The 25,668-nt window shown below is 35.5% G+C and overlaps 1 protein-coding gene across 1 annotated transcript in view; it reads left to right on the forward strand.

Annotated features, from left to right (window-relative positions):
• LOC149788982 (cAMP-dependent protein kinase type II regulatory subunit-like) overlaps positions 1–25,668 on the forward strand; it is a 246,554-nt gene that overhangs the window by 69,035 nt on the left and 151,851 nt on the right. The window contains exon 3 of the mRNA XM_089975138.1: positions 18,449–18,501. Within this exon, the coding sequence (XP_089831264.1) occupies positions 18,449–18,501 (53 nt within the window). The remainder of the gene's footprint in view (positions 1–18,448; positions 18,502–25,668) is intronic.

Consider the following 25,668-nt stretch of genomic DNA (forward strand, 5'->3'; position numbering starts at 1 on the left):
GCAGCACAAATGTATTCCCATGGGTAAGAAATACGGCTCTGCATGTACACCACCATTTGTGTTTTTTTTAAAATAAGATTAAACCCATCTGGGTTTTAAATGGCCACTCTGTTGAAAACCAATGGGAGCAGTATGAGTTTGCTTATTGCACAAAGAGTGATTGGCAGCTCACCTGCAGGTAATGCCCAGACGACCTTGTGGAGTTACCAATCTGGGTTAACTCCAGTGACCATGGGCTTTTCATGCAAGAGAAACTCCTGCAGTGATTTGGGTGCATCTGCAACTGTTTTCATTAGGTTTGCTGTATGCAGATAAATTGCTGGTTTCAGTTCTGTCTCAAACACACCCTCTATTCCATATTTTTGCATGAAGTCATCAAAGTTTTTCATTTCCACCAACTGGGTTTTGAACTTTACCATACTAATGATTATATTTTTGATGGCCACCAAGTACAGCATTAACAGAGACTGCATACAAAGACAACAAGAATTTATGAATAAACACATAGTTAACACATTAACCCCTAGCGACGACTTTACATGGCAGGAGGTAGTAGCCTATTGCTGAGCTCTGTAGTGTCATAGCTCTACAATGATACCAAATAATTTGGAATATCTTGTTGCACTACAAAATACAGATAGAAAAACCTCATTTTTTGGACCCAACTTTTGTTTACGCAAAATTCGCCCGTGGTCGGAATCCAATTTTGTTTCTGGATTTTAGACTTTTTGGTCTCAGATCTAAGGCAAACCGGTATGAACTGCAAACAGACAGATGAGCCTTTGCAAAAAGTAGGATAAGATGGGCATTTGGAATAAAGAGTGGTCTCCATACAAAAATAATGGCTCCGTTTAGCAAAAGAGCAAAAAAAAAAAAAAAAAAAAAAAAATTAGTCCAACTTTTACCCTTCTGCTCATGCGCGAGTCAAATAGCCAATGAAAAATGATGTTTCTAACACCACTAGGCAGTATGTTATTGAAAGATGACCGGGGATTTGGTGTTTTCGAGTCCATTTAGAAATAGCTTTCAAAATGTGTTTCCTACTCAATTTTTAGGCAAAAATGACAAAAAGCTCCAGGGGTTAATGTGTTAATGTAATCAAAACAAAATTATTTCTTCAGCACTGCTTATGGCACCAGTTACTATATATCTCTGACAACAATTCCAAGTGACATGCTTATGATAGTTGCTATGGTTTTGACTACAGCCACACCAGGGCCAACAATGGTGGCAGTGACAATTATTCTGCAGATTTCATTTGTGAGTAATGTGTGTATTTATGTTTTGCAAGCAGATGAATCTTTTTTGTGATTTGATCTCACAGCTGTTGTTCTGCTTTGATTAGTTTCTCATGTCGATAGCTTTGAGGTTTCATCATAGATCTTGTATCACTAACATCACTGCAAAGTATATTTGATCAACAAGCAGATATTGTCTAGATACATCATGGCTTGGTGCAACACATGTGCATTTTCATCAGACAACCACCATACAATTGTAGAAAATATTTTCCTGGGGAATATTTATTTCTCTGGTGATTGTATACTTTTAGGTTTAAATAGAACTTTATACTTTTGGGTTTAGATAGAACTATGTGGATTATACCTCCAGCTTCATGTAACCAGTGATTGTTCTTACTTTTGTCTAAGAATGTGTCTTGTTGAATATTAGTTTGGGATTTTGTTTCACTGGCCAAATTATTGTTTGATATAATTGATGGAGAACTTTATCATAGAATGTTTCGTTGAATTCCTCTTCATCATTGTAGAAATAATCCAGAGCGTTTACACGTATGTAGTCAGTGAATGGACCTTTTTATGTGCTAATGTGTTGATTTCAGGCTGACCAAGAGTTGGTATTGGTACATCAGAGTGGTTCCACCTATTGATTACTAATTGGTCCTTGCATAGATTACATTGGAGCCCCGAAGGTTTTTGTCATTTTTGCCTGAAATGCGAGTAGGAAAGACATTTTGGGGGCTATTTCTGAATACATTGTAAAACATCAGCTTTCAACAGATTTCCCATGAGACTAATGCCTAATTGTATTAGAAATATTGTTTTCCATTTGTTATTTTGCTTGTGCATGAGCAGAAGGTTTATTTTTTGTATTTGGTATTGTAGTTTTTTTTATATATTTTTTTTCTTTGTTTTTTGTTGTTGTTGTGCTTAATGGCCCCATCATTTTCTAATGGAGACCACTCTTTATTCCAAATGCCCACCTTATTCTAGTTTTTGCTAAGGTTCACCTGTCTGTGTGCAGCTCAGACCGGTGTGCCTTAGATCTAAGGCAAAAAGGTCGAAAATCTAGACACAAAATCGCATTCTGACAACGAGCGAATTTTGGGTGAAGACAAAAAAATGGGGCCAAAAAATGGTTTTTCCCTCTGTATTTTGTAGTGCAACTAGAACTTCCAGATTATTTGGTATCATTTTAGAGCTATATCTGTCTGCTTTTTTGTAATACCACCCACTTTGGTATATCTTAAATGACCTTCATGCTACAGAGCTCGGAAATGGGTACAGCCTCGTCACGCCTACAGACGGGATTGGGGCTGAATCAGATAATGCTATTTTCACACAAGTTAATGACATTCTCTCTGCTTTGGATAGCAGAAAGATTACACTCCTCACCCTCCTTGATTTGTCTGCAGCATTGGACACAATAGACCATGATATATTACTTCACCGTCTCCAGCATGTATTTGGCATTCATGATACAGCCTTACTGTGGTTCAAGTCCTAATGGGACACAAATTGTGTCTGCAAATGGAATACACTCCAGCCCAGTTGATCTATGTTGTGGTGTTCCACAGGGATCTGTTGTTGGACCTGTTCTTTTCATTCTATACACTCAGCCGCGATCAAGTGTGATAGATCATCATCCAGTGTCTCACCAATTGTACGCTGATGACACCCAAATAAACAAATCTAGCCACCCAACTGAAGTTGATGCTACCATCCGGGGTGTAGAAAGGTGCATTTCTGATGTGAAATCATGGATGACATGTAACAAGCTGCAGATGAATGATGATAAAACTGAGGCCATTCTGATTACAGCACAAAGACTTTCTCATTCACATCCTTTACCTCAAACAATTAATATCAGCAACACCAACATTAAATTCACACAGTCAGTACGAAACCTAGGTGTTACTCTGGACAGTACTCTCACATTGCACTAACATGTCATGAACATATGCAAGGCTGCATATCTTGAGCTGAGATACATCAGCTCCATTCGCAAATATCTTTCAGCTGATGCCACTAAAACACTTGTGTGCTCATTAGTACTTTCTCAAGACTGGACTATTGTAACTCAATTCTGTCTGGTTCATCTCAATATCTACTCCAGAAACTTCAAAAAGTTAAAAACACAACTGCTCGGATCATACTTAGAGTACCACAATCAAAGCACACCTCCCTGCTGCTCTGTACCCTACACTGACTATTCATTCGATTCAGAATCAAACACAAAACTTGTTCTCTGTGCTACATTTCACTGATGGACTCCAGTCCAACATACCTATCCGACCTCACTGATGCGTACACACCAGCAAGATACTTACGCTCCCCTTCTGACAATCGTATACTCATTATTCCCACTATGAAAACAAAGTCATATGGACAGTGTTCTTTTGCATACCGGGGCCCAGCAATGTGGAATGAATTGCCCACTGAACTTAGACACAAAGACACAGTGATCCCATTCAAGAGTGCTCTCAAAACTCACTTATTTCGACTGCAAGAACAAACTTAAAGACCTAATAATGTTTCCCACCTTAAATATTTTCAGCAAGTTTGTTATGTTTTCTAATTTCATGGTGTTTGTTTTTGTAATCATATCATTATATATGTTTTTTATCTTATAAGTGTTGTCTAATGTTGTAAAGCGCTTAGAGCTTCTTAAGATTAGGCGCTATACAAAGTCCTCATTATTATTATTATTATTATTATTATTAATATTATACAAATGGCACATATTTAATAGTAGCATTATCTTATGTCATTATTATATAGCTTTTACTTTTTCATGTTGACAAATCTTGTCCTGTTAGATGTGAATACTTCCTACAGAGTGGAGAACTGTCATTAAGACATGGTCACTCATGTACCTTTTTCAAGGATGCCTTTTAATAACTGTCTAATTCATAACAAGTTAAAACCACATTCAGTTCTCTCATCAACAGTATTTCGTCTAGTGTTACATTCATCTGTTGAGGCTTGTAATTCCAGACCTTTTTCAGTAATTAATTCTAGAAAGGTCCACTTGGGTTACCATGTTTTATCCCACCCTTTAGGGGTTTGGGTACACTCCTCTTATTTTCAGAATTCAATAGGTTTACAGCTATGTCTTGTGTGTTATAACGTAACATAGGCCAGAAATTTAGGTGTCGCCATATACATGACATACTGAGTTTGTGATACCATTGATGAATCAGTTCAATGATCCTGGTCACCTTACATGCTGGAATTCATCAGTCAAGTTTGTCCTGCATGAAGATGCCTTGGAAGCACTTGTTGATAATGTCATTGTGAGCAAATCTAAATTTATCAATGAATGCAAGAGAAGCTTTGCTTCTGTGACTGTCAACAGTGAGGCCACTACTGCTGCCCTTGGCCTTAGGATATTTAGCGAGTTGTTCCAGGTAATCAAAACCATTTTCTTTTTGAGTCATCCTGGCTGCTTAAAGACTTTTTCATTTTCTTCAAGTCCTGGAAGTTCTGTTAGACACTGTGCTTCCAGCAACAGCCTTTTTCAGAATGATTTATGATGTAGTTCTGATGGCCTCTAGTGCCACCACCAAAACTGCTGGAATGGTCTTAACGAATAGAGATATTTCACTGCTTATTTGCATTGGTGCCGTGCCACCTCTGCAGACCTGCCAACCTGTATAATTTGACTGCAGGTCTTATGGAAATTATCCTTAAAATACAAACTCACAGAATAATAGCAAAACCTATGGAAATAAGATTTTTGTGGTATATTCCCAATGCTTGATTCAGGTCTGGGTGTTATACTAGATTAATTGGTTTGTCAGGAAACCAGTCTAACTTTACAGGAGAACCACACATACTTTAACTGCACAAATTCTTTATAAGTATTTGTCTGCTTGATCAATATGTTGCTTTTAGAATTTTCTAAACATGGCATCTAACAAGTGTTCAATATTAAAGGGACATTAAGCCTCGTAAAAAATGTGTAGTCATTCCAACAAGTTTTCACAGGCATTTAAATGACCCTCATCCAGCCAGTGGGAACATCACTTGCATGTGCATCATAGTGCATGTCATCTATGAAATGCTTGCTCAGGTTCACATATACTAAAGAAAAGTAATAAATCGGGTACAGTGTGAAGTGATGCTGGAAAATATGCTGATCTGTGTTGACATTTCCATGCTGGTGCATGTACAACCACAGCTTTTGATATGCATGTGAAGCATGATTATTTGTGAAGTCAAACAAAATTTCTTTGGAGGCTTCCTTAGGACCATCTAACTACAGAGAAACTTCAAACACTCCTAAACTGTCAGATATCCTCTTTCTATGGAATTGTCCATTATTTACCTGTGCTATATCTTGAAATGCCAAAAACGTTTCTTGGTGTGCTGATGCTTTGTTGAGAGAAAACTTCTGCACACTATTGTCTGTGAAGTCTGTGGTAAGCATGAGAAATGACATTGTTGACATGCCTCCAGATTCCATAAATGACAACAAACATGATTCTTGGGTTAGTAAAGGTGTTATCACAGGCATCCACAATATAAATTTCATCAATTCATTTTTGCCATCAAAACCTCCATTACACCAAATTGCATCATTGTTGTTTCCCTTTTGTTGTAAAATAACTGTTTGGCTTTGAAAATAACCATGTGAACATCTCTGCAGAACCCAAGTGGGTGACTGAGAGGAATCACACATGAGAATATCAATGAATTTCAGTTATCCTAGATGCTCCATGAATCCAAGGTTGAAATTCAGGTTAATGGCAGTTGCAGTAGGTGTTGGTCCATCTCTGACACATTTCTGACACTTGCAATAGTGAGCATGCTGTACATGATCATGCTTGGCTATATCCTTGTGAAATATAACAGATAGGTCAGCAGAGCTCATGAAATCATCACTGTATCAGTTTAGTCAAAGTACTGTTGTGATGGTGTCCACATAGTGCAAACATACTTTGTTTTCCTTTCCAGTGATGAAATATTATGTGCTGTCAAACAATACCATGATCCTGTACTTGACAAATCCAGTTTTTGACATGGGACCTGTAGTTTTTACCATCACTGAAATGTAATTTGTCTCAGCTTCTAAGAAATGTTTAATGTGAGAAAATAGAGATATATCCAGTACTTGTAATTCTTTTTTTAATTGCTTGAGGTCCCTAGCCTGGTACAAATAATGCTGAAAACAGTGAATCCCCTAGAGGTGCAAGAATGAGAGTAAAAAAATCTCCTTGGTGTCAAAATTCGGGGTCAGAATAAGTAAACAAAACCATAACTTTGGAATAAAAACTTGGGTCAAATTAAAAAAATTGGGGGTCTGTGAAGCCCACATGCATGTAAAGGGAAACACTGAAAATCTCAGATGCTTGTATCTTGCAACACAGCAGGAATTTTGCCATTGTGTTCCACTTTATATATTTGTGGTTTCGTCTAATATCTCCTTCATCTTATTTCTAACCTTTCTCAGCATTTCATTCAATATTTGCATTTACTGAAGTTATGCTGACTTGTGCCATATCAGCTGGACATTGTTGAATGGCATCATTGATGATTTTACTGACCAACATAGGTATTGTTGCCATGAAAAAGTGAAACCACTTTTGCTTGTATCTGTGGTTACCCAAGTCACTAATCATCATAGTTAATTTGATTGGACCACATGCAATCCCAGATTTATTAACTAGTCCTTGGCAGCACAGTTGATGCTATCAGTGGCTTGCATTCTAATCTGTCTAGCAATTAGCGACACCTAAGGTCAAGCCAGCAAGCACTTTTGGGCTTCTGAGGAACAATCCCTGGATGAAATTACTAAGGCTATTTCCATAATATGTAAACAGGTTTTCTCATTAAATTACATGTACAGGTCTCAGATGTACATATATTGCTGTCTTTGTTTGCATTATATATCAGGTTGATATCAGATATATAGTTTGATCATTAGAGATTCCCCCTGCAGGTCCATTGTGTTATGAGGCTATGCTCTTAAAATAAGTAACAGAAAAGAGTGAAAGACAAAAAGCTTTTGTAAATTTTAACAAATTTATTTCCCTAGAATACAAAGTGAAAATGAGAAGAATTAAATCCCAAAATAATCCAAGAATTACAGACACAAGTCTTAATAATTAAAATAATAATAATTTAAAGTCCTGAATATAACTCGGTACAAGTCCAAAAACAAGGCAATGACATGTCTGTTATAGGCTATGGAGTGCTGATGTGTCAACAGTCTTTTGTTGAATCACAGTAATATAATTCCAGGTTTGAATATATTATAAATTCCAGTGAATGTCTTTATCAGAAAATTTTATCACAGCACTTTTGTATTTCCAGAGAAAATAATCACTTGAATTCAATAATTTGAAGAAAATAAAATTCAGCCCAAACTGATCACAACATAATACAACTTGAAAGTGCTAGATGTTAAAGCACGAGTGGTCTGAAGCGCTCTCTGTTACGAATCACTGCCATCTCACATCTGTCTGCATGGGTTCGAGTCAGGATTTGGCCAATGTGGGAATGTGAGAATGTTTGCCAGTAGCTTCTCGTGGGTTGGTGGTTCTTCCCGGGTTCTTCCTCCACCATTAATACTGGTCGCCATACATAGCCTATCATGTGCAGAAAAATGGCGTTAAACCCACAATAACAACAACAACAACAACAACAGCAATAAAGCACAAATGACCAAATCCTCACAATCACAATATATATAGTTCTCTACTTGGTCACAATTAGCATTTTCTAAAATTAAAAACATTACCTAAAAGAAAATAATCTTCCAGTATGATCTAGTGCGCCTTGTTTACTTACAATCCAATAACCTGTAAAATTCACTTAGGAAACTCCAATACCCTGACCCAAATCTTCTAGTTTACCTGAATAAAAATCCTGATATTAAGTTCATACACATAGAGAATAATGAAGCTATTATTAGTTGTTTACATAAAATGAAATTTAAAAAAGTTAGTCAGGTCAAGCAGAAATGAACTCAATTTTGGACAAGGTCAATTCCAGCATACATTGTTACATTACAATAGGATGTAATGAAATTAATAACTAACAAACAAACAATTAAATATGCATAACAACTGTATGCCTGTCCTGGTCCATGAGGAAAATACTTACAGGTGCCATTTGATGATTGTTACATCAAATATTAATGGGCACTGCAGGAGTAATTACAAGCAGATCACCAGGGGATCAATTTGGGGAGAATCCAAACAATATGTTACCATGTGATGCAGCTGCACTGTATATGTTATTTACTTGTGGGTTATTCTTAGCTTGGTATTTGTCACTGATGGGGTCACAGGTTAGGTTAACTTGAACTGTTGAAGATTCGGACAGTGACTTGCACGACATAGTATCCTACACGCACAATTTGTTTTTCTATGGAAATATTTTCAGACTAACTGAAAACTTTTTTCTGTGACAACTGTCTAATGGCAGCCAAATGTTTTAGAGGTAAAATCGAGATGTCAGTGATGAGGGTGGGCTTCTTTTTGCACATGCTTAATTCAAAGTTATTTTCTGGTCACCAGAGAAATCCTTTATCAGACCTTATTGATGTCATATGTGCCTGTGAAAAGTTCTACAATGCTTCAACATTAGGCTCCCATACAGCAAGAACTGCAAGTTATTTGCATGTGTGACACCAACCCAGTGATTGGTAATAGAAAAATGACATAAAATCCTGGTTTCATTGTAGAAATAGTGATCATTTTGGCGACACTTGGGGTGTTATTTGCCACAATGGCATTGATTTCACAGAGAGCATGAAGCATTTTAGTTCCTTAAATCATCCTCATGTACATCAGTAATGTCTTAAGTTAGTTCATGCACAAGCGCAGAACGTCTCTTTGTCCATGATGTTGTTGATGAGCAACTGTTCAAAAATCAATATAGCCTTGTTGATGACTTCTGGGATGTTACTGCCACTGTAAACTGACCCCAGAAGTGTTTCCAACTGGTGCACAAGTTTGTAGACAGACACATTTTGGACCCAAATGGTGAAGCCACCAAAGTCATCTCAAGCTTGTCAACAATCAATGAGACTTTTCCCACATTTGGGTGGTTCTTGTCGGAGAGCCTCTAGTTGGGAGTAATATTCATTGGAGATAACTCTACCCACACCTGCAGAAAGAAGATCTTCCTCCATAAAACGATCCCAATAGATTTTTTTTCAAGCATTTTTTATAGGTAAGGAGACAAGCTTGGTTCATTCTCTTTTGGTACATGCCAACTGTTTTATCAAAAATCTTTCCACTTAGCATTATTATGTTGAGTCTTTTACATCTTGTCCACTCCTGGAATACCATCTGGATCAATCCATAGTTATGTAGTATGTGCATGTATCGCTGGGTACTTTATGCTCCAACATTTTTTCCAGTTGTCAGTTAGCAGCTAACTCTGATTCTAAAAAAACGTCTACTGTGACTGTTCTTTAAATTGTTGAATTGGTGTACTAAATTTTGATTGGTCATCAAGTGGTTGTTGTTGTGGAAGACTCGCAAGTGCCTCTCCGACTTTCTTTTGGATGTCCTATAACTATTCTTGAACTTTTATCAGTTGTGCTGGCCCACGTCTATCAAGCTGATTTCTTTTCTGTCCTTGTCAGCTTGACATTGGTTTCAGTGACTTTCTTCACCTGTTCGTGATTTCATGCATGGGCTTTATCAGAGGTGCAAATGTTTGGTGGAAACCTGCTTTGAGGTCTTCACATATGGATTGCAGCAAAGCAGCATTTTTGACATGCTCGTGGAATCTCTGTTTGCTTGGAGATATTCCAGATGTTCATACGCATGCTTAGAGTGCCCATCAGCATCCGCTACTGTAGTATGGATATTGTATGGTTGTGAAATTACTTTGTGAGATACTTGCGTCCATATTTCACTCTTATTTTTTCTGTTAGCAAGACTGCTCTTGGACCTGCCACATATCCTGCTTTACTCTGGAGTATCACAAATTTTTGTTTAAAAATCCAAAAATTCACATTATCAGATCTGTTTTACATAAAATACCAATTTTTAAAAACAGAAAAATGTATATTTTGATGCACAATAGCAGTGCCTCTTTAAAAAAATGCAAAAGTGATGCAGAAAGTTTGCAAGGAACACTACAGTCATAGTTTCAAACTCTATTATTTTTCCATTTTCATCTTTTATACTGATATTTTGTGTTAACCCTTTACCTCATGCAAGCATCTTTTGACACCTCTACTCCATTCATATGGAAGCGCCTTTTGACGCCTCTACTCCATTCGCATGGAAGTGCCTTTTGACGCCTGCTGTAAACATCAGCCATTTTGAGCTGGTTTTCGTAGCGCCACCTTCGGGGAAAACCCCCCTCTTAGGTACTACATTCATTTCTGCAAATGACAATTACGTCAGATCACGTGGTCGCTGTTTATGCACTGGTCAATATCTGCTATTTAAAGTAACTGGGTTGTAATCTCCACTGTCCAAAATGGCGGTTGCGGATTTCATTCAGTACATACAAAGTTTTTACAATTAGAATCGCAACTATGAAAGTTTCAATAACTTAGGTAACGGCTCTGATATTGATGTAGGCAGCAATTAGTTTTTATAAATTATCAAATTCAGATGACTTAGTGATGTAAGCGCAGACGAAAAACATGTAAATTTTGAGTATGGGAAATGGCAGCTATGGTTGGTCACGCGGCCTCACTAACATGACGGTGAACAAGTTCTCTCAAGATTTTAAAGCACATAAAAAATTGTTCTGTGAAAAATAATTACACAGCTATAACAATCAGACTTGACTCTTAAATTTTTTCACATATAATAGATGTGTACCAAAAATGGTTAAAATTGCTGTTAAACATAACATACACTACATCGCTTAACAGTTCACAGGCACACCTATGCATATGCTGTCGGCTTGGTAACAGGTGTTCTATTAAAAGTGCGCTGCACTTTGTCACTATGCTGTATGAGGTAACGGGTTAATTGAATTCACACTAAATATCAGCATCAAAGATGAAAATGGAAAGTAGAACCTGTCTTGAAAGACTATCCCTTCTGTTAAAAATAATGGTCTCTTAAGACAGGTTGTAACACTGTATAATCAATAAATTTGCATGGAGATTCTGGTCTCTCAAAACAGGTGGTCTCAGCAGTGGTCTCTGAAGACAGGTTTTACTGTATGACTACAGCTTACATATTTTATGTTAACACATTAAGCCCTGGTGATGAGTTTACATGGCAGGAGGTAGTAACCTACTGCCGAGCTCTGTAGCATCAAGGTCATGTATGATACGCTAAAGTGGGTGGGATTATAGAAAGGTAGACAGATGTAGCTCTACATTGATACCAAATAATCTGGAATTTCTAGTTGCATTACAAAATACAGAGGGAAAACCTCATTTTTGGACCCGATTTTTTGCCACCCAAAATTCGCCAGTGGTCAGAATCCGATTTTATGGCCAAATTTGAGACAATTTGGTCTCAGATCTAAGGCAAACCAGTATGAACTGCAAACAGACAGATGAACCTTTGCAAACAGTAGGATAAGATGGGCATTTGGAATAAAGAGTGGTCAAGATACGAAAATAAACTACAAAACTTTTACCCTTCTGCTCATGAGCAAGCCAAATAGCCAATGAAAAACAATGTTTGTAACACAACTAGGCATTATGTTATTGGAAAATTAACTGGAAGTTGATGTATTAGGATGTATTCCAAAATAGCTTTCAAAATGTGTTTCCTACTATAATTTCAGGCAAAAATGACAAAAACCTCCAGGGGTTAATGTGTTAAGTAAATAGCATAAAGCAGTGAATTGCTTTGTAAAGCTTATTTAAATATATGGTTGCAAACAAAAATTCATTTTTATTTTCTCCAATTCCTGATATTTATCCTTTGGCATCCAGGTTTTCATTACCATCAAGTTGGCAGAACTGCTTTCTTCAGTTCACCAGTCAGGTTATTCATCGCTGCCTGGTTTTATGTGTATTGAATGATTGCTTGTTAATCTTTGAGAGGACTGACCTGCTAGTGTAACTTAAAACTTAAACTCCTGGACTTAGGCCAGGTACAGTGGTGGTCTTATCAGTGACAATGTGTGCAATTTTGGCTTGCCTGTCCATTGAGGTTGTATGCACAAAGCTGCCTCATGGTTGGATGCTGCTCATCTGCGATTCCTAATAGTGCAATATCAGCTTTTCTTGTACCTCTTGGTGCCCTTATTCTATGGTCTCACATATTGTTTGAGCTGATTTCACAGTTTCCCTTCCATCCAGCTGTAGTTCATCAAGAAGAATTAGCCTTGCAACAGGCAGTGGTTTGTCCACAAGTCCCAATAGTGAAAATAAATCTGCTTTTTTTTTTTTTGCGCTTCTCAGTACATGTATTCTTATACCATGGTTTGGTGCAAATTATTTGACCTGGTTCATTTTAGGCATACATTAAATAATAAATGTTTAAATAATTTTGTTTTTGTTGTTGGTGCAATTAAGCATTTGGAAGCTTTTTTTCATCAGGAAACCCCAGTTGTTTTTTATCCTGGATATTATTTCATTGACTTCTGTCCTTTTCAATGACATCTGTTCTGACAGCATCAGTGGCTTTTTCGTCAACATCATTGACATTGGCATTTTCCACATTTGCATTGGCAAGTCTTCACCAGCACATGTGATAATACTTGCATACAGATTCACATGGTTGGCAAAACTGATTACAGGATTTTATTCTAATGCTGCATGTAAGTCATAGTTAAGCATATTTTGCTTTGCTTGTATATTGAGTCCATAACTGAAATATTTTGCATTTGCCGCCTGCACTCTACAATTCTGAGAAATGTCTGTTCTGTGTGTATAAAAATCATTGTTACTTCCAAATATATGTTGAAGAGATAGGATTAATTTGTTCTTGATGATGATCATGGAGATCTCGCCATAGCATTTGACATTCTTGTCTCCACTATTTTTCACTGTCTTCATTCATTTGCCATCTTTGCTGGGCATGTTATTATCTTCAAGGTCATAAGTGGTGACTCGGTTAATGTCAGCAATTTGAAATTTTCTTAAACAATATCGTACAGTGACTTTTCAAGCTTTTGTATTGTTCACTGAGTTTTGTGTGTGCTTGCTCCATTGTAATCCCTAACCTGGTTGATTTATCAAGGTGCTCTGGCTACTTATTTGAAATCTTGTATAGCTATTTCGGGGCCTTTTTAAAAAAGCTGATCTGATAGATTCCAGCTAAACAGGAATTTGCCATTTTCTATGATGGTAGAAATACAACACTACATGGGTACTTTGATTCCTGCATCAGCTACATAATACATTCATTAATTCCTTGGTATAATGATTATATTTCTTAAAATTAATATGCTGGCATGTTCAACAATAATTAATTTTCTCATTTTCACATCAGCAATGGTTATTTTTAGCTGCATAGGACTTTAATCTGAGCAATCTTCTAATGTTCTTTAAGAATTAGGTACACAAAACCAGTGATTTCATAGGTTTTTATTCCCTATAAACCCTTTTCACTTTAAATGTACAAAGCAAGGTTGTGTTTTGAGCCCTATCATGTTTTTCCATTTCATTAATGATCTGATTACACAGCTGAAGCTGGAATGCAATAGTTATAGGTTACTGCATTTGTATGGAAAAATATGAATGAGTTTTGGGATGGAATACTGCATGACCTTGCTGTAACCTTTTTATTATATGCTCATTTTTTAAAATTCTACCTAAGGTTTAATTATATAAACAAAATACACTACAAGAAACAAGGTAAATGAATGAATGCCATATTCCAAACTAAATACAAAAGCGCAGATTTGTCTTTACACAATGACATCATTATTAATGCACACATAACTCTGCCCTGATAAATTTGAATTTAGTCACGCACTCGACATGACTTTCAAAAGAAAATGGCGTGTCTAGTTAAAATTGAAATTTGCAGTCATATTGTGAATGAATGCACATTGCAACAACTTTTCAATTTGATCTGGAATAAATATATTTTGGTATTTTGTTTCGATTCATCGAAAGTTTGTGATTTTGGACTGGATTTATCTGTGCAAATTATACATGAAATACATCGGATTGAAGCGGTGTGGAAGAAGACTGTTTATGTCTGCAGATGTGTTTCTGTATGTTATTGAATGTTTGAAATCATAATGTGGGAAAAATATGAAGTCTTTCAATTGCAGTTATCAAAAAGACGCTATGGAATTCATTGCTTATTTCATTTTGAGTGCAGTAAGGAGGATGCAATTGCACTTATCGAAATTACAGCACAATTTCAAAATGTGTAATCACAGTTGAAAACCTATGACATGGCTCATGTAATTCGGATTTGCAGAATTAGGAAAATACATTTTGAGGAAATTCAGGATGTAAAACTAAGTATATTTTATTTTGCCATTCTTATCACCGGCTAAAGAAGAGAGTATATGACTTATCACTTGTAAGGACCTTATCTTGTGTCTCTTATATAATGTAGCTAGCCTAAATCCGTAACATTGTATCAACGCGGAATGTGCCAAAGCAGCTGGTATGTGGCAGTCCATGAAACATCGGTTTTAGTTCATTCAGAAACAAATTTAAACAACCACAACGTAAAGAGCCTCTTATGCAAGTGTACATGATTTGTGTACAAATCAAAAGTGCTGGCGTCTGCATCCGTTGTTTGTTTACAATAGAAAGTAGTTTCTTTATGCATGTGAATGCTGTATATGTATTGTTGTGCGATTTCAGTATCAGGTAATACTGAATGATTCTGACAATGTCAAGTTAGTGGGGGGAAAAATGAGCATATAATAAATGTGTATTTATCACAGAGGATACTTTTGCAATACTCAACACTGATCATACTGCCAGTTGTGCAGATACAGTAAAGTTCCTTCAGGACCATATAAATGTTATTATATGCTCATTTTTGTCTCTGTTAACATTACATTACTAGAATCATGTACTAGTTTACGATACTGAACACCTTGATATTACATGCACATGCATGACATGTCTGCCTAAATATAGTATTGTGTATTAGGAACTACTTTTTTTAATGAACCCTATACACTCATGTAGCAGATGCTTTGGGTTATGTTTGATTAGATTTGTGAATGAACTAAACAAGTTGTTTCAACCATTTGAAAATATACTGGTAGATGATAAAGTTAATGATGTGGATGAGTTCACTGAGTCAGAAATGAAACTTTATAAGAAGCACACAGTTGAATTGATATTCACAATGTTGACAACAAGTGTGAGAGATGCAGTAATTGAGAATACAGTTCTGATCTTTGAAAGTTATTTAAGATGTATATTCATACCTTTTCTTAAATAGAATGGTTCAGACTATGACCACCGCTCTCGAGGGTCTGTAAAAATATAGCATAGAAAAGCATATTGTGGCCAAGGGCTATTGTGTATTACAAGTCTGTCAGGCTATTAGATTCAAGAAGAAATTGGAACTGAAGGTTTTAGTAGGAAACTAAGAGCCTCTGAGCCAATAAGTCAAGATGATGAAAAAGTATTACTGTATTTTTGCTGGAAAAATGGACTGTTGCATGACAGCTACTTTGCTAGTTTCCAGTATCAGTTTTAGGTTTGCGATAAAAGATGCACAGTATGATACAGGTCATAGCTGGGTTCTTGCATCAGCAAGTTACAATTGACAGGGTATAAACATGTCTTTAGCGGGCAATAAGAATGATAATACATGTAAATACACTTATATTTATTCAAATTTCCTCAAATGAACTTTCTTAGTTCTGCAAATCTGAATGACATGTCCTGCAAATCTGATGCACACCAAAACTGTTCTGGAATTTTTAGTACATTTCCAGATGAAATCGATTTTCTTTACTGCACTGAATTAACCCAATAATCCAGTCCATGATAATAAAAGAAAGCAGAATTGAGTTAGATCAACATAAAAACAAAATCCATCTATTCCAGACCAAATGGAAAAGTAATATGCATTCGCTCACAATATGGCATTAAATTTCAAATTTAAGCAGACCAAGATGACAACCAAGCATGCAGTGAAGTTCAAATATTGATGTGCATTACTATGCTTGCATTAATATCGTTATTGTGTATTGAAGAATCTAAGGTTTTTTTTTTGAAATACAGCATAAATTCAATTACTTTATTCCTTGCAGTGTATTTTTTAAAATTAATAAACCTTAAGTAGAATAAGAAAATGAGTATCTAAAAAAAGATTACTGCATTGGTATGGGAAAATATGAACTCATTTTGTTGGATGAATACTTCACTCCCAAAGGTCATGCAGTATGAATATTTTTAAAAACTTGTTTATATTTTCCCATACAAAGCAGTAACTTATAATTATTGAATGTTTCTATGATAAAACATATGATGATCACTCTTGATAAAACTAAATCATTGTTTTCAGTAGTGGAGGATATCTCAAGCAAAGGAAGGTTTTGTTTTTCAAAGAACGATGTATTGAGTGTCTAATGAAAAGTATATGGTTCTATTTTTCACACCAAAGTTGGTTTGGACAAAAGCAAAGCAGATACTAATAATAATGATAATAATAATAATGAGGACTTTGTATAGCGCCTAATCTTTAGAAGATCTAAGCGCTTTACAACATTAGACAAAACTTACAAGATAAAAAACATATAATAATATTATTACAAAAACAAACACCATGAAATTAGAAAAACATTAAAAAATTAAAAACATGCTGAGAATATTTCAGGTAGGAAACATTAGGTCTTTAAGTTTGTTCTTGCAGTCGAAATAAGTGAGTTTTGAGAGCCCTCTTGAATGTGATCACTGTGTCTTTGTGTCTAAGTTCAGTGGGCAATACTAGCAGCTCAGGCAAAGAAAGCAACTTCATAGATTATTAATTATCAAAAATGATTTGGCTGTTTTATTCTGTGATAAAACTAGTTACTTACTATGTGTCAGAAATTTGGGAATATGAATTTTGTACAGATATTGAAATTGTGTAATACAACTTTTGCAAACAGTATGTAGATGTTCCTAAAAACACCAATAATGTGATTATGCTAGGGAAGTGTACTGCCCAATTTTTGTACCTCATATTTTGTTTAGGATGCATTAAATAATGGTTGAAAGTTGTATGGATGCCTTCAACTCGCTTCCTACACCAATGCTATTCAGTCTTGAAATGATCCGATGAAACCAACCCTGTCACCACCAGGGCTACCAAAGTTAAATGTTAGTTTGCTTTGTCTTTGTGTATATCAAGCTAAATCAAGATGTTGGAGACGAAAACAATTTTTCTCACTATTTTCAAAAAAAATTAAGGATACAGCATTCCAGAACTGGCAAAATGATAATAACACTTTACATTAACTTTTGTATTAGCAGAATTAGAATTGGAAAATATCTCTCATTTGGATTATCATATTTTTTGTAGAAGTTAGTTGCTAAATTTAGGTGCTCAGCACATATGCTGACTATAGAGACAGTTAGGCATAGTGGGATTGAGAGAAATAATAGGTACTTTGAATTATGCCAGAAAGATAATGTTTATTTGGTAGAAGATGAATTACATTTTGTTTTGTGTTTTTCCAGCTTATGACCATGTAAGAAACAAATATTTTAATACAGTTTATTTTCCATCTGTAAACAAATTTGTATCCCTCATGAGTCCTAATAATCTATTAATTATAAGAACTCTTTCTTACTATATCAGTTCAGCTTTTCATTTTAGACAATCTTTGACAGACCATATGAATGGTGAATGACATACTTAGTGGTATTAACATCTTTATATTTTTATGCTAAGATTATATTTAGAAAAATTATGTATATATGCTCTTTCTGAACAATACATTTAATTACTATACACTTTGGCACACACTACATTTCCTTGTATTTTGTAACACTGGCTGGTGGCCAAAATTACTGAATAAAGTATTATTATTTATTATTATTATTATTATAATTATTATTATTACCACCGTGGCCAGCGAAAAAAAATCATTAAAACTACATTGATGAATAGATAGTCATATTAACATGGACTTTTCATTGAAATACTTTTTTTCTTCTGTCTGCTCAATAGTTGGCCCTAAATGAAAATGATGTAGATCTTACTATCCAATATTGCAATCATAGTTGCCAGCTTAAAAATGTTTTATTTAAAAGGAATAATAGGACAGAAGAAATAGATTTATTGTGTATTTGTAGAAATTCTTGTTGATTGTCACACCCTTCAAATGATTAATGTATTTTCTTTCAGTTTCTGCAGAGAGATATGACCCTGAGGCAGATGATGATGAAGATGAAGAGAAGGTAGAAAACTTTACTGATACCTTTAGGGTCTTTAGAAGAAACAGAAATCCTCCATATCAATCTCAATTACATTTCGCAAAATAATTGATGAATAATTGCAGCCTATCCAGTGCTAAATTTCAGATGGATAAAAATGGACAAGTTTATTAGTTGGTAGATAATTTTTTGTTCAGTTGTTGCCAGGGAAACCATCAATCTGATGTTATTCAACACTTGTAGTTTGTTGGAATTGTACAGGAAGCTGTCATTATCAGCAAGAGATACTGGTTAAATATGACTGTTGTCTCATAATTTGTTATCAGTTAGTGAGCTCTTTGGTATGCCAAGGAACAGTGCTGATCTAGCTTTGCTGTCTGACCAATATTTGAAATAATTAGGATCCCACTCAACAAATTTGATTAGACCTAGATTTATCAAGTTGATCAGTTTGTCGATCTATTTGATAACTTTACTCTGAATACAGTGTGACCCCGCTATAACACGGTAGTTGGGAGCCATAAAACCCGACCGCGTTATATACCGAAACGTGTTATATGCAACCAAGTCAGTTAGCTGAAGAAAATATACACCGCCCCCCAAAAAAAATAATTGTGTGTGGTGTGTATGGGTAATAAATGTGGGCGGTAAAATACATGCTTCGTCGGTGCAGTTACTGTCTTGAATTGTTGCATATTAAATGAGAAATACACCTGTAGTGAAAACAGAGAAGACATAATATAATAGTTCATTTTATTTAGAGAACCATGAATTGGTACATATATATGATGCCTGTATATATATAAATGTCTAATGTATAGCATGAATAGAGTATCAACACCGTGTACTCACCTGTGAACCTCATCATATACATTGAATCCACAATACAAGCGATTCCATCGAAAATATGCACACACAGCTTTAAAATATTAATTAATTTTGTAACAGGTCATATTGGTCTAAATTCAGTGGAAAAACAGCACAATCACATAACGAATGACGAAGCACATTTACTTTAAAGTACGTTTCAAGTCGGTAAAAGTTAGTTTACGTTTTAAGCTGCCGTTGGCATAAACTTTTTCCCTACAAAAAGGAAATTTTCACAGCACAGTTAACGTGTTCCAGTCATGTTGGAAAATGCAAAAATCCATCAGATTCCATCACTTTTATTTAAGTTTGGTAGTGACTTCCTTTAAAGAAACATTCTTTGCTGTTTTTGGAAGATTGTAGTCGTCTTTCTTTAATGAAGGGTGCATGCACTATTGAAATCACCGCAACATCAAATAATTGTATTGCATGATTGAGACTGGTATTTTTTCCATTTGCCAAGTACGTTTTCATAACAGTCGGTGCTTCAAAGGTTTTATCTGGGTACATTTTTAAAAAGGAATTGGCCATCATTTAGACTATTCTGGTTACTGTCCCTCCATGCCTACTGAATAAACCAATAAGTGAGATGGTTATTTTTTTAAAAAAAATTATATATATTTTTATATTTGTGGTAGCAGCTTGATGCTGCCTTCCACGCATGCATCTGAAAATTAACAAAGGGTCAACGGACGATAGAGACGCAGGTGTTCTGATGACAGGTATTATTACAGACAACAGGAGCATTCTGAAGGATTTCATTCTGAGTGAAATGAAGAGGAATTTTACTTACCATCCACATCCAAATGTCAGTCTTTGTAAATATATTAATTACTAGCGAGCAGCTGAAAATCTGATGAAGGATAGATTACGAGACAGTGCCTCGTCCGGTTGATCTCTGTTAACAGAAATGTCAACAACAAAAAAGCGGATATTTCACAACATACAGAACTCATGCTAAATGTCAGGATAAGTGGATTATGATATAACAATGCACTGTTTAGATGGTTTGTCAGTATGGGCAAAGAATTTGTTTATGTAACTGTTAAGTTCTATGTGACTCCCTGTTATGTGTTGGGGTGGGGTGCTCCCAATATTTATTTGAATTACTGTGGAATTCCCACCCTGGCTTGTTTTTGTAGGAAGTGAAATTAATGATAGAGAGAGGTAAAGCTCCGATCCCCCAGTCAGCAATACCGACAATTAAATTATTAAGAACACAAAGGTGAAATCCAAAAGAATAACAATTTAATACAAATTAAACGATATTAATTTCTCAACCAATCTACTTCCTCTCGACCATGTGACAACCTATTTCATCACGTGATTTTAGTGTGAGATGGCTTTCCCCTGTACTTGGTTTCTACTCATCTGAGTTTACTACGCCAATTGCTTTCCTCCTTCCGGCGTTCTCCGATTCTTCCTGTCCTTCTCCCCTTTTGTCTTCCTTTCTCCTCCTCCTTTTCTTTCTCTCTTTCTTTCAACGAGGCTTGTTCCCCGCCTAATTCTATTCTCAATTTCTCCTTCCGGTGTTCTCCGCCTATTTCTATCCTGTCTGTCTGAGACTTGGGACTTCACTATACTGTCCCCAAAAGCTTCCTACGAAAAACACAAGGACGTTAGCATTTGTGCTAGACATCTTGCACACATTAAATCAACAATCAATCAATCATCAGATCAAGGTTATCTACATCTTTGGTCACACATTCGTGCACATCGAAAAACACACGTTCTTATAAAAACAACGTTGCAATAAGAGCGGTATCCTACTTATCATACAGAAATCACTAAATTGCGTCACATCAATATATATTCTTAATCTCATTATTCTCAACAATATCACAATAATGCGACGCATTTCTGTACATTACACTCCCACAAGTGTACACAAATATTCAGATATTCATATTATTTAAATTTACACACTGCAACCATTTTCAAAGTTACAATTTAATTCAGCAATTGCAAAATCTAGAATATCACATGAATAAATACACTAGTTTACTACAAAGTAACTAAATAGCTTATTACAATACCAATTTTGACGAGCGAGCAATCTACATAATCATAGCTCATTTCTCAAGTACGCATGTAAATTAAACAATACAAGCGTAATTCTACTTAATTACAATTACAATGCCGTAACATTCTGCAACAATCGAGCAAATAACTCACTGACCTTTACGAAGCTTTCTGTCCTTAGAATGTACAAAGAGTTTTCCTGCCAAATCACGAGTGGCTCCCTCGGAGTGAGTATATTCTGCTTTACCAGTATGACAGCTTACAAATCACTAATTCGTTATTAGTTCGAATGACTGTTAAGTTCTGGTTTGAATTGATGGCCCCACCCTTCCTCAGTTCTGATTGGATATCAATTCTACCCCCAGTCGGTTCAGCTTAACAGACGAACCTCAGGCCATCTGTCAAGTGGAGAGATTTACAATAGCATCGAGGGTCCTTTGTTGAACAAAGCCTTTAACATCCATATGCTAGTGTTAACACCTAACGAAGGGTTCTTGTACAAACAAAATCGCCATAACAGTGTAGGGTCGACATACTCATTGCGCTAACCCATTCCTTTGTTCCTGACTTACGTAATCGCGGGCAGGCAAACGTGACAGTAACAGTAGATAAATTTCAGTGCATTTTATATCCAGTTTGCGGTTTCCTTTCATGGGGCCTCTGAAATTTCTGCATTCGAAACCACTGGTTGTATATAAACGTTTAAACAGCCAACAGTGTCACCAACAAATAAAAAAAGCCACATGGTAGGATTCGCAAGCCAATAAGGAAAAACAATCCAAGTTTGCGACATTGGCGAAGACCTACGCGATCCCAGAATAAACTTTTTATGCGTTTTTTCTTCTTTTTACTTTAAAGAAGAAAAAAAAATACTTTTTCATGTACGAGAAAAATACATATGAAATTTCAGAAGCCAAGTCACGATCGTCTTGTATTATTCATATGTGATCTCTTCCCCAAGATGGTAAGCAACTTTTTACATTATTTTCATACTTTTTAAGAATTTTTTTTTTGTGCACAAGAAAAAATACATGTATATGAAATTTCAGGAGCCACGCCACGACCGCGTTATATCCATTTTTGTGTTATAACGGAGCGCGCTATAGCAGGGTCACACTGTAGTTGGATTTTAACAACTTTTTATTATACCTGGAAGCTGGGGTGTCAAGTGATCCTCTTCTTCTTATATTGCTTTGTTCTCTAGCTTGTCTGTCCATCAATCTGTTGGGTACTTGTTAGTGCAATTAGTTTTGATGTCAGCAATATTGTATCTGTTGTGACTGCATAGCTGTTAATTGTCCAGGTCAGGAATATGACAAGAATGTGTCCTCCCATTAGGATGTAATGTAAGATTCGAGAACACAGAATTGCCCCATAATTATGATAGTTATGAGTATTCTTTCTATTCATTTCTTGATCTGAAATGCTTTAATGTCTGCTCTGTTGTGGACATTGGCTATATTTAAATTTTCTCTTAAGAGTTTTTTGGATTTGCAAATCTGTGCATGCTGTAAGCATTGACTTTTGTCCTTTTCCCCTTTAAGGGTGATAGTGTTTCACAAAAAACATTTGTTGTATTTTCTTTCTTGCTAGGGTATGTATTTTGTGCATTTTCCCAGTCCTTGCATATTTGTGTTCTTTAGATTTGCCTTGATTCATATCATTATTTATTATGAATTGTTCTAGTTCATATTCCAGTATTGTGAGTTTAGCATTTTTACATTCTTCCTTCATATTATTATGTGTTCAGTTTTGAAATGGATTCTCTTTCAAGTTCAGTTTCAGCTAGCTATCCTTGATTGTTACCTACCAGTAATATATTAGCAATTGTGCCATATTTACTGTATTTGTTGGGACACCATAAATTAAATTTAAAAGTAACTTTTTTGTAAACTGAATGTTCTGGGACACATCGTTTATATCGAGTCGTAAGTTGTGGGATACCTTTTAAACCATTTGAAAATTACATGTTGGAAAATGCACTCCAACTGAAATTTTATTTAAAAAAATATAAAACTGTGTACTTGATAAAACTCTTCAATCCACCACATCATCTCATCAACACAACTCTTCTCCTGCACACGTACATTCTTTTGGTGCATGAATACATTTTTTAGCTTTCTCATACTGTGAAGAATTGTTAGAGGCAACACATCACCTGAAGCAGAAACTGCAAGGACTACAGTCGGACTTCTTCAATTCTGCACCAGTCTAATTCTCACACTTTAGACCCCCATCTTATCGTCATTCCGTCCAGGACAGCGATCAAAGTACATTAGAATTTCATCCATGTTAATCATCATATTGTCAGCCAAATCATCTGCTTCTCTTCTGGCCATAAAATATCACATAATTTTATTTTCTTCAAATCTTCTGGATGATGCTGCCGGTTATCGATGTCTGTGCACGAAGCACTATATTGCATGACTTTAAAAATTGTTCCATTGTTTCAATTTATTTTCAAAATTACTATGAATACTGGCGAAAAGGAACCAAAGTTAGCTTCCATTATTTGGCCGTCTTTGTATAATAAAAAGATTAATAAAAAAATTGGCACACTTAAAACAATCCATATTCAGCTTCCAAGTCAGCTTGCTTTGCAATAAAATAACCTTCATAATAAAAAATAATGCTTCAAAGTATCCAAAATCGGCTTCCGAGGCCAGCCTGTTTTGTAATAAAAATGATCTTTGTCTTTGATGTCTTGTCACTAAGTTTAAAGAAGGAGTTTGCTGCTTGCCGTCACTTGTGTTTATTTACCACCCGGGCTTCTGTGTGCTTGGCATCTGTAGTCATAGGTAATACAAAAGAGCATTGATGTCTGCGGGTAAATAGTAATTATACTTTTGTAGCCCATAAGATTATCACTCACACTCAAGTGAATGTGTTTTTGAGTAATAATTTTTATTTGCAAGGTACTGTCATATAGTTCATCTGGATATAATTCAGTCTTGGTTATTTAGCACCTAACACCATGTTATGCATTAATGGCAGTTGTCTTCAGTATATCAGTTGATTATTTCCCTCTCGTTTGCGAAATCATCTTCTTCTCTTCTACCCTGCATGAATTCATCAAATGATTTTATTTTCTCCAAATATTCTGGGCGATGCTGGGTCATGGACGTCTGTGCACGAAGCACTCTATTGTGTCACTTTAAAATCTATTCCATTTTTTCAGTTTATTGTCAAAAATCCAGTGAATACCAGTGAAAAGGAACCAAAGTTTGTTTCAGTATCTCGGCAGTCTTTGTACATTAAAAAAAAAAATCAAAAGATTGGCACACTTAAAAGAATTGATAGTCAGCTTCTGATGTCGGCTTGCTTTGCAATAAAATAACCTTTGTATTGATATAATTTAAAAAAAATAAAGTAACCGAAATCTGATTCTGAGGTTGGCTTGCTTTGTAATAAAAATAACCTTTGTCTTTGATGTCCTGTCAGTAAGTTCAAGGAAAGAGTTTATTGCTTGCTATCACTTGTGTTTGTTTGCCACCCGGGCTTCTATGTGCTTGGCATCTGTAGTAATAATTAATACAAAGGAGCATTGACGTCAGTGGGTAAATAGTAATGATGCTTTTGTAACCCGTGCTGGCAAAATGATTGTCACTTACACTCAAGTGAATGTATTTTCAAATAATGATTTTTATTTGCAAGGTACTGTCATACAGTTGACCTGGATATAATTAAATCTTGATTATTTTGCACCTAACACCATGTCATGCGTGAATGACAGTTGTCTTGATATTGGTTGATTATATCCCTTTATTTTGCAATTTTGATGGATCCAGTTTTCAGTCGGGTGACATATTCAGACCTCTGAGCACAACCAAACACAATTTGTTTTTCAGTGTTCATGTCAGTGAACAACGTGGCATGAGTTATCGGACATAAGTGATACACGCTACAGTATGGAAGTCTATGCTACATATATATGCTGCATATATGGATTTTGTGGATATATTTTATTCTTTAATGCTCTTGTTGAAAAAAAGGAATAAATGATAACAATACAAGGTTTTCTTTCTTTTTATTATCATATAAGTGTTTTGTTTATTTTATTGCAATGTGCATGGGGGGAGCACAAATGCAATACAAATTTATTTCGTTCTTAAGTCCTGGGACATATGACCTAGGTGCAGAAACGTTTCGCCACAAGTTCTGAGACAGGAAAAAAATTATATACGGTAAATACGGTACCTTTTTTTGTGTTGTGCTAAATTTAGTGGTCCCTTGCTTTTATTTAAAGGAGCACTACTGCCTACATTTTCAAAAGTTTTACTTTGCTTTCATTTTTTTTCTATG

Source organism: Sinohyriopsis cumingii, chromosome 11, assembly GCF_028554795.1.
Source record: "Sinohyriopsis cumingii isolate HCF-2022 chromosome 11, ASM2855479v2, whole genome shotgun sequence".
Taxonomy (NCBI): Eukaryota; Metazoa; Mollusca; class Bivalvia; order Unionida; family Unionidae; genus Sinohyriopsis; species Sinohyriopsis cumingii.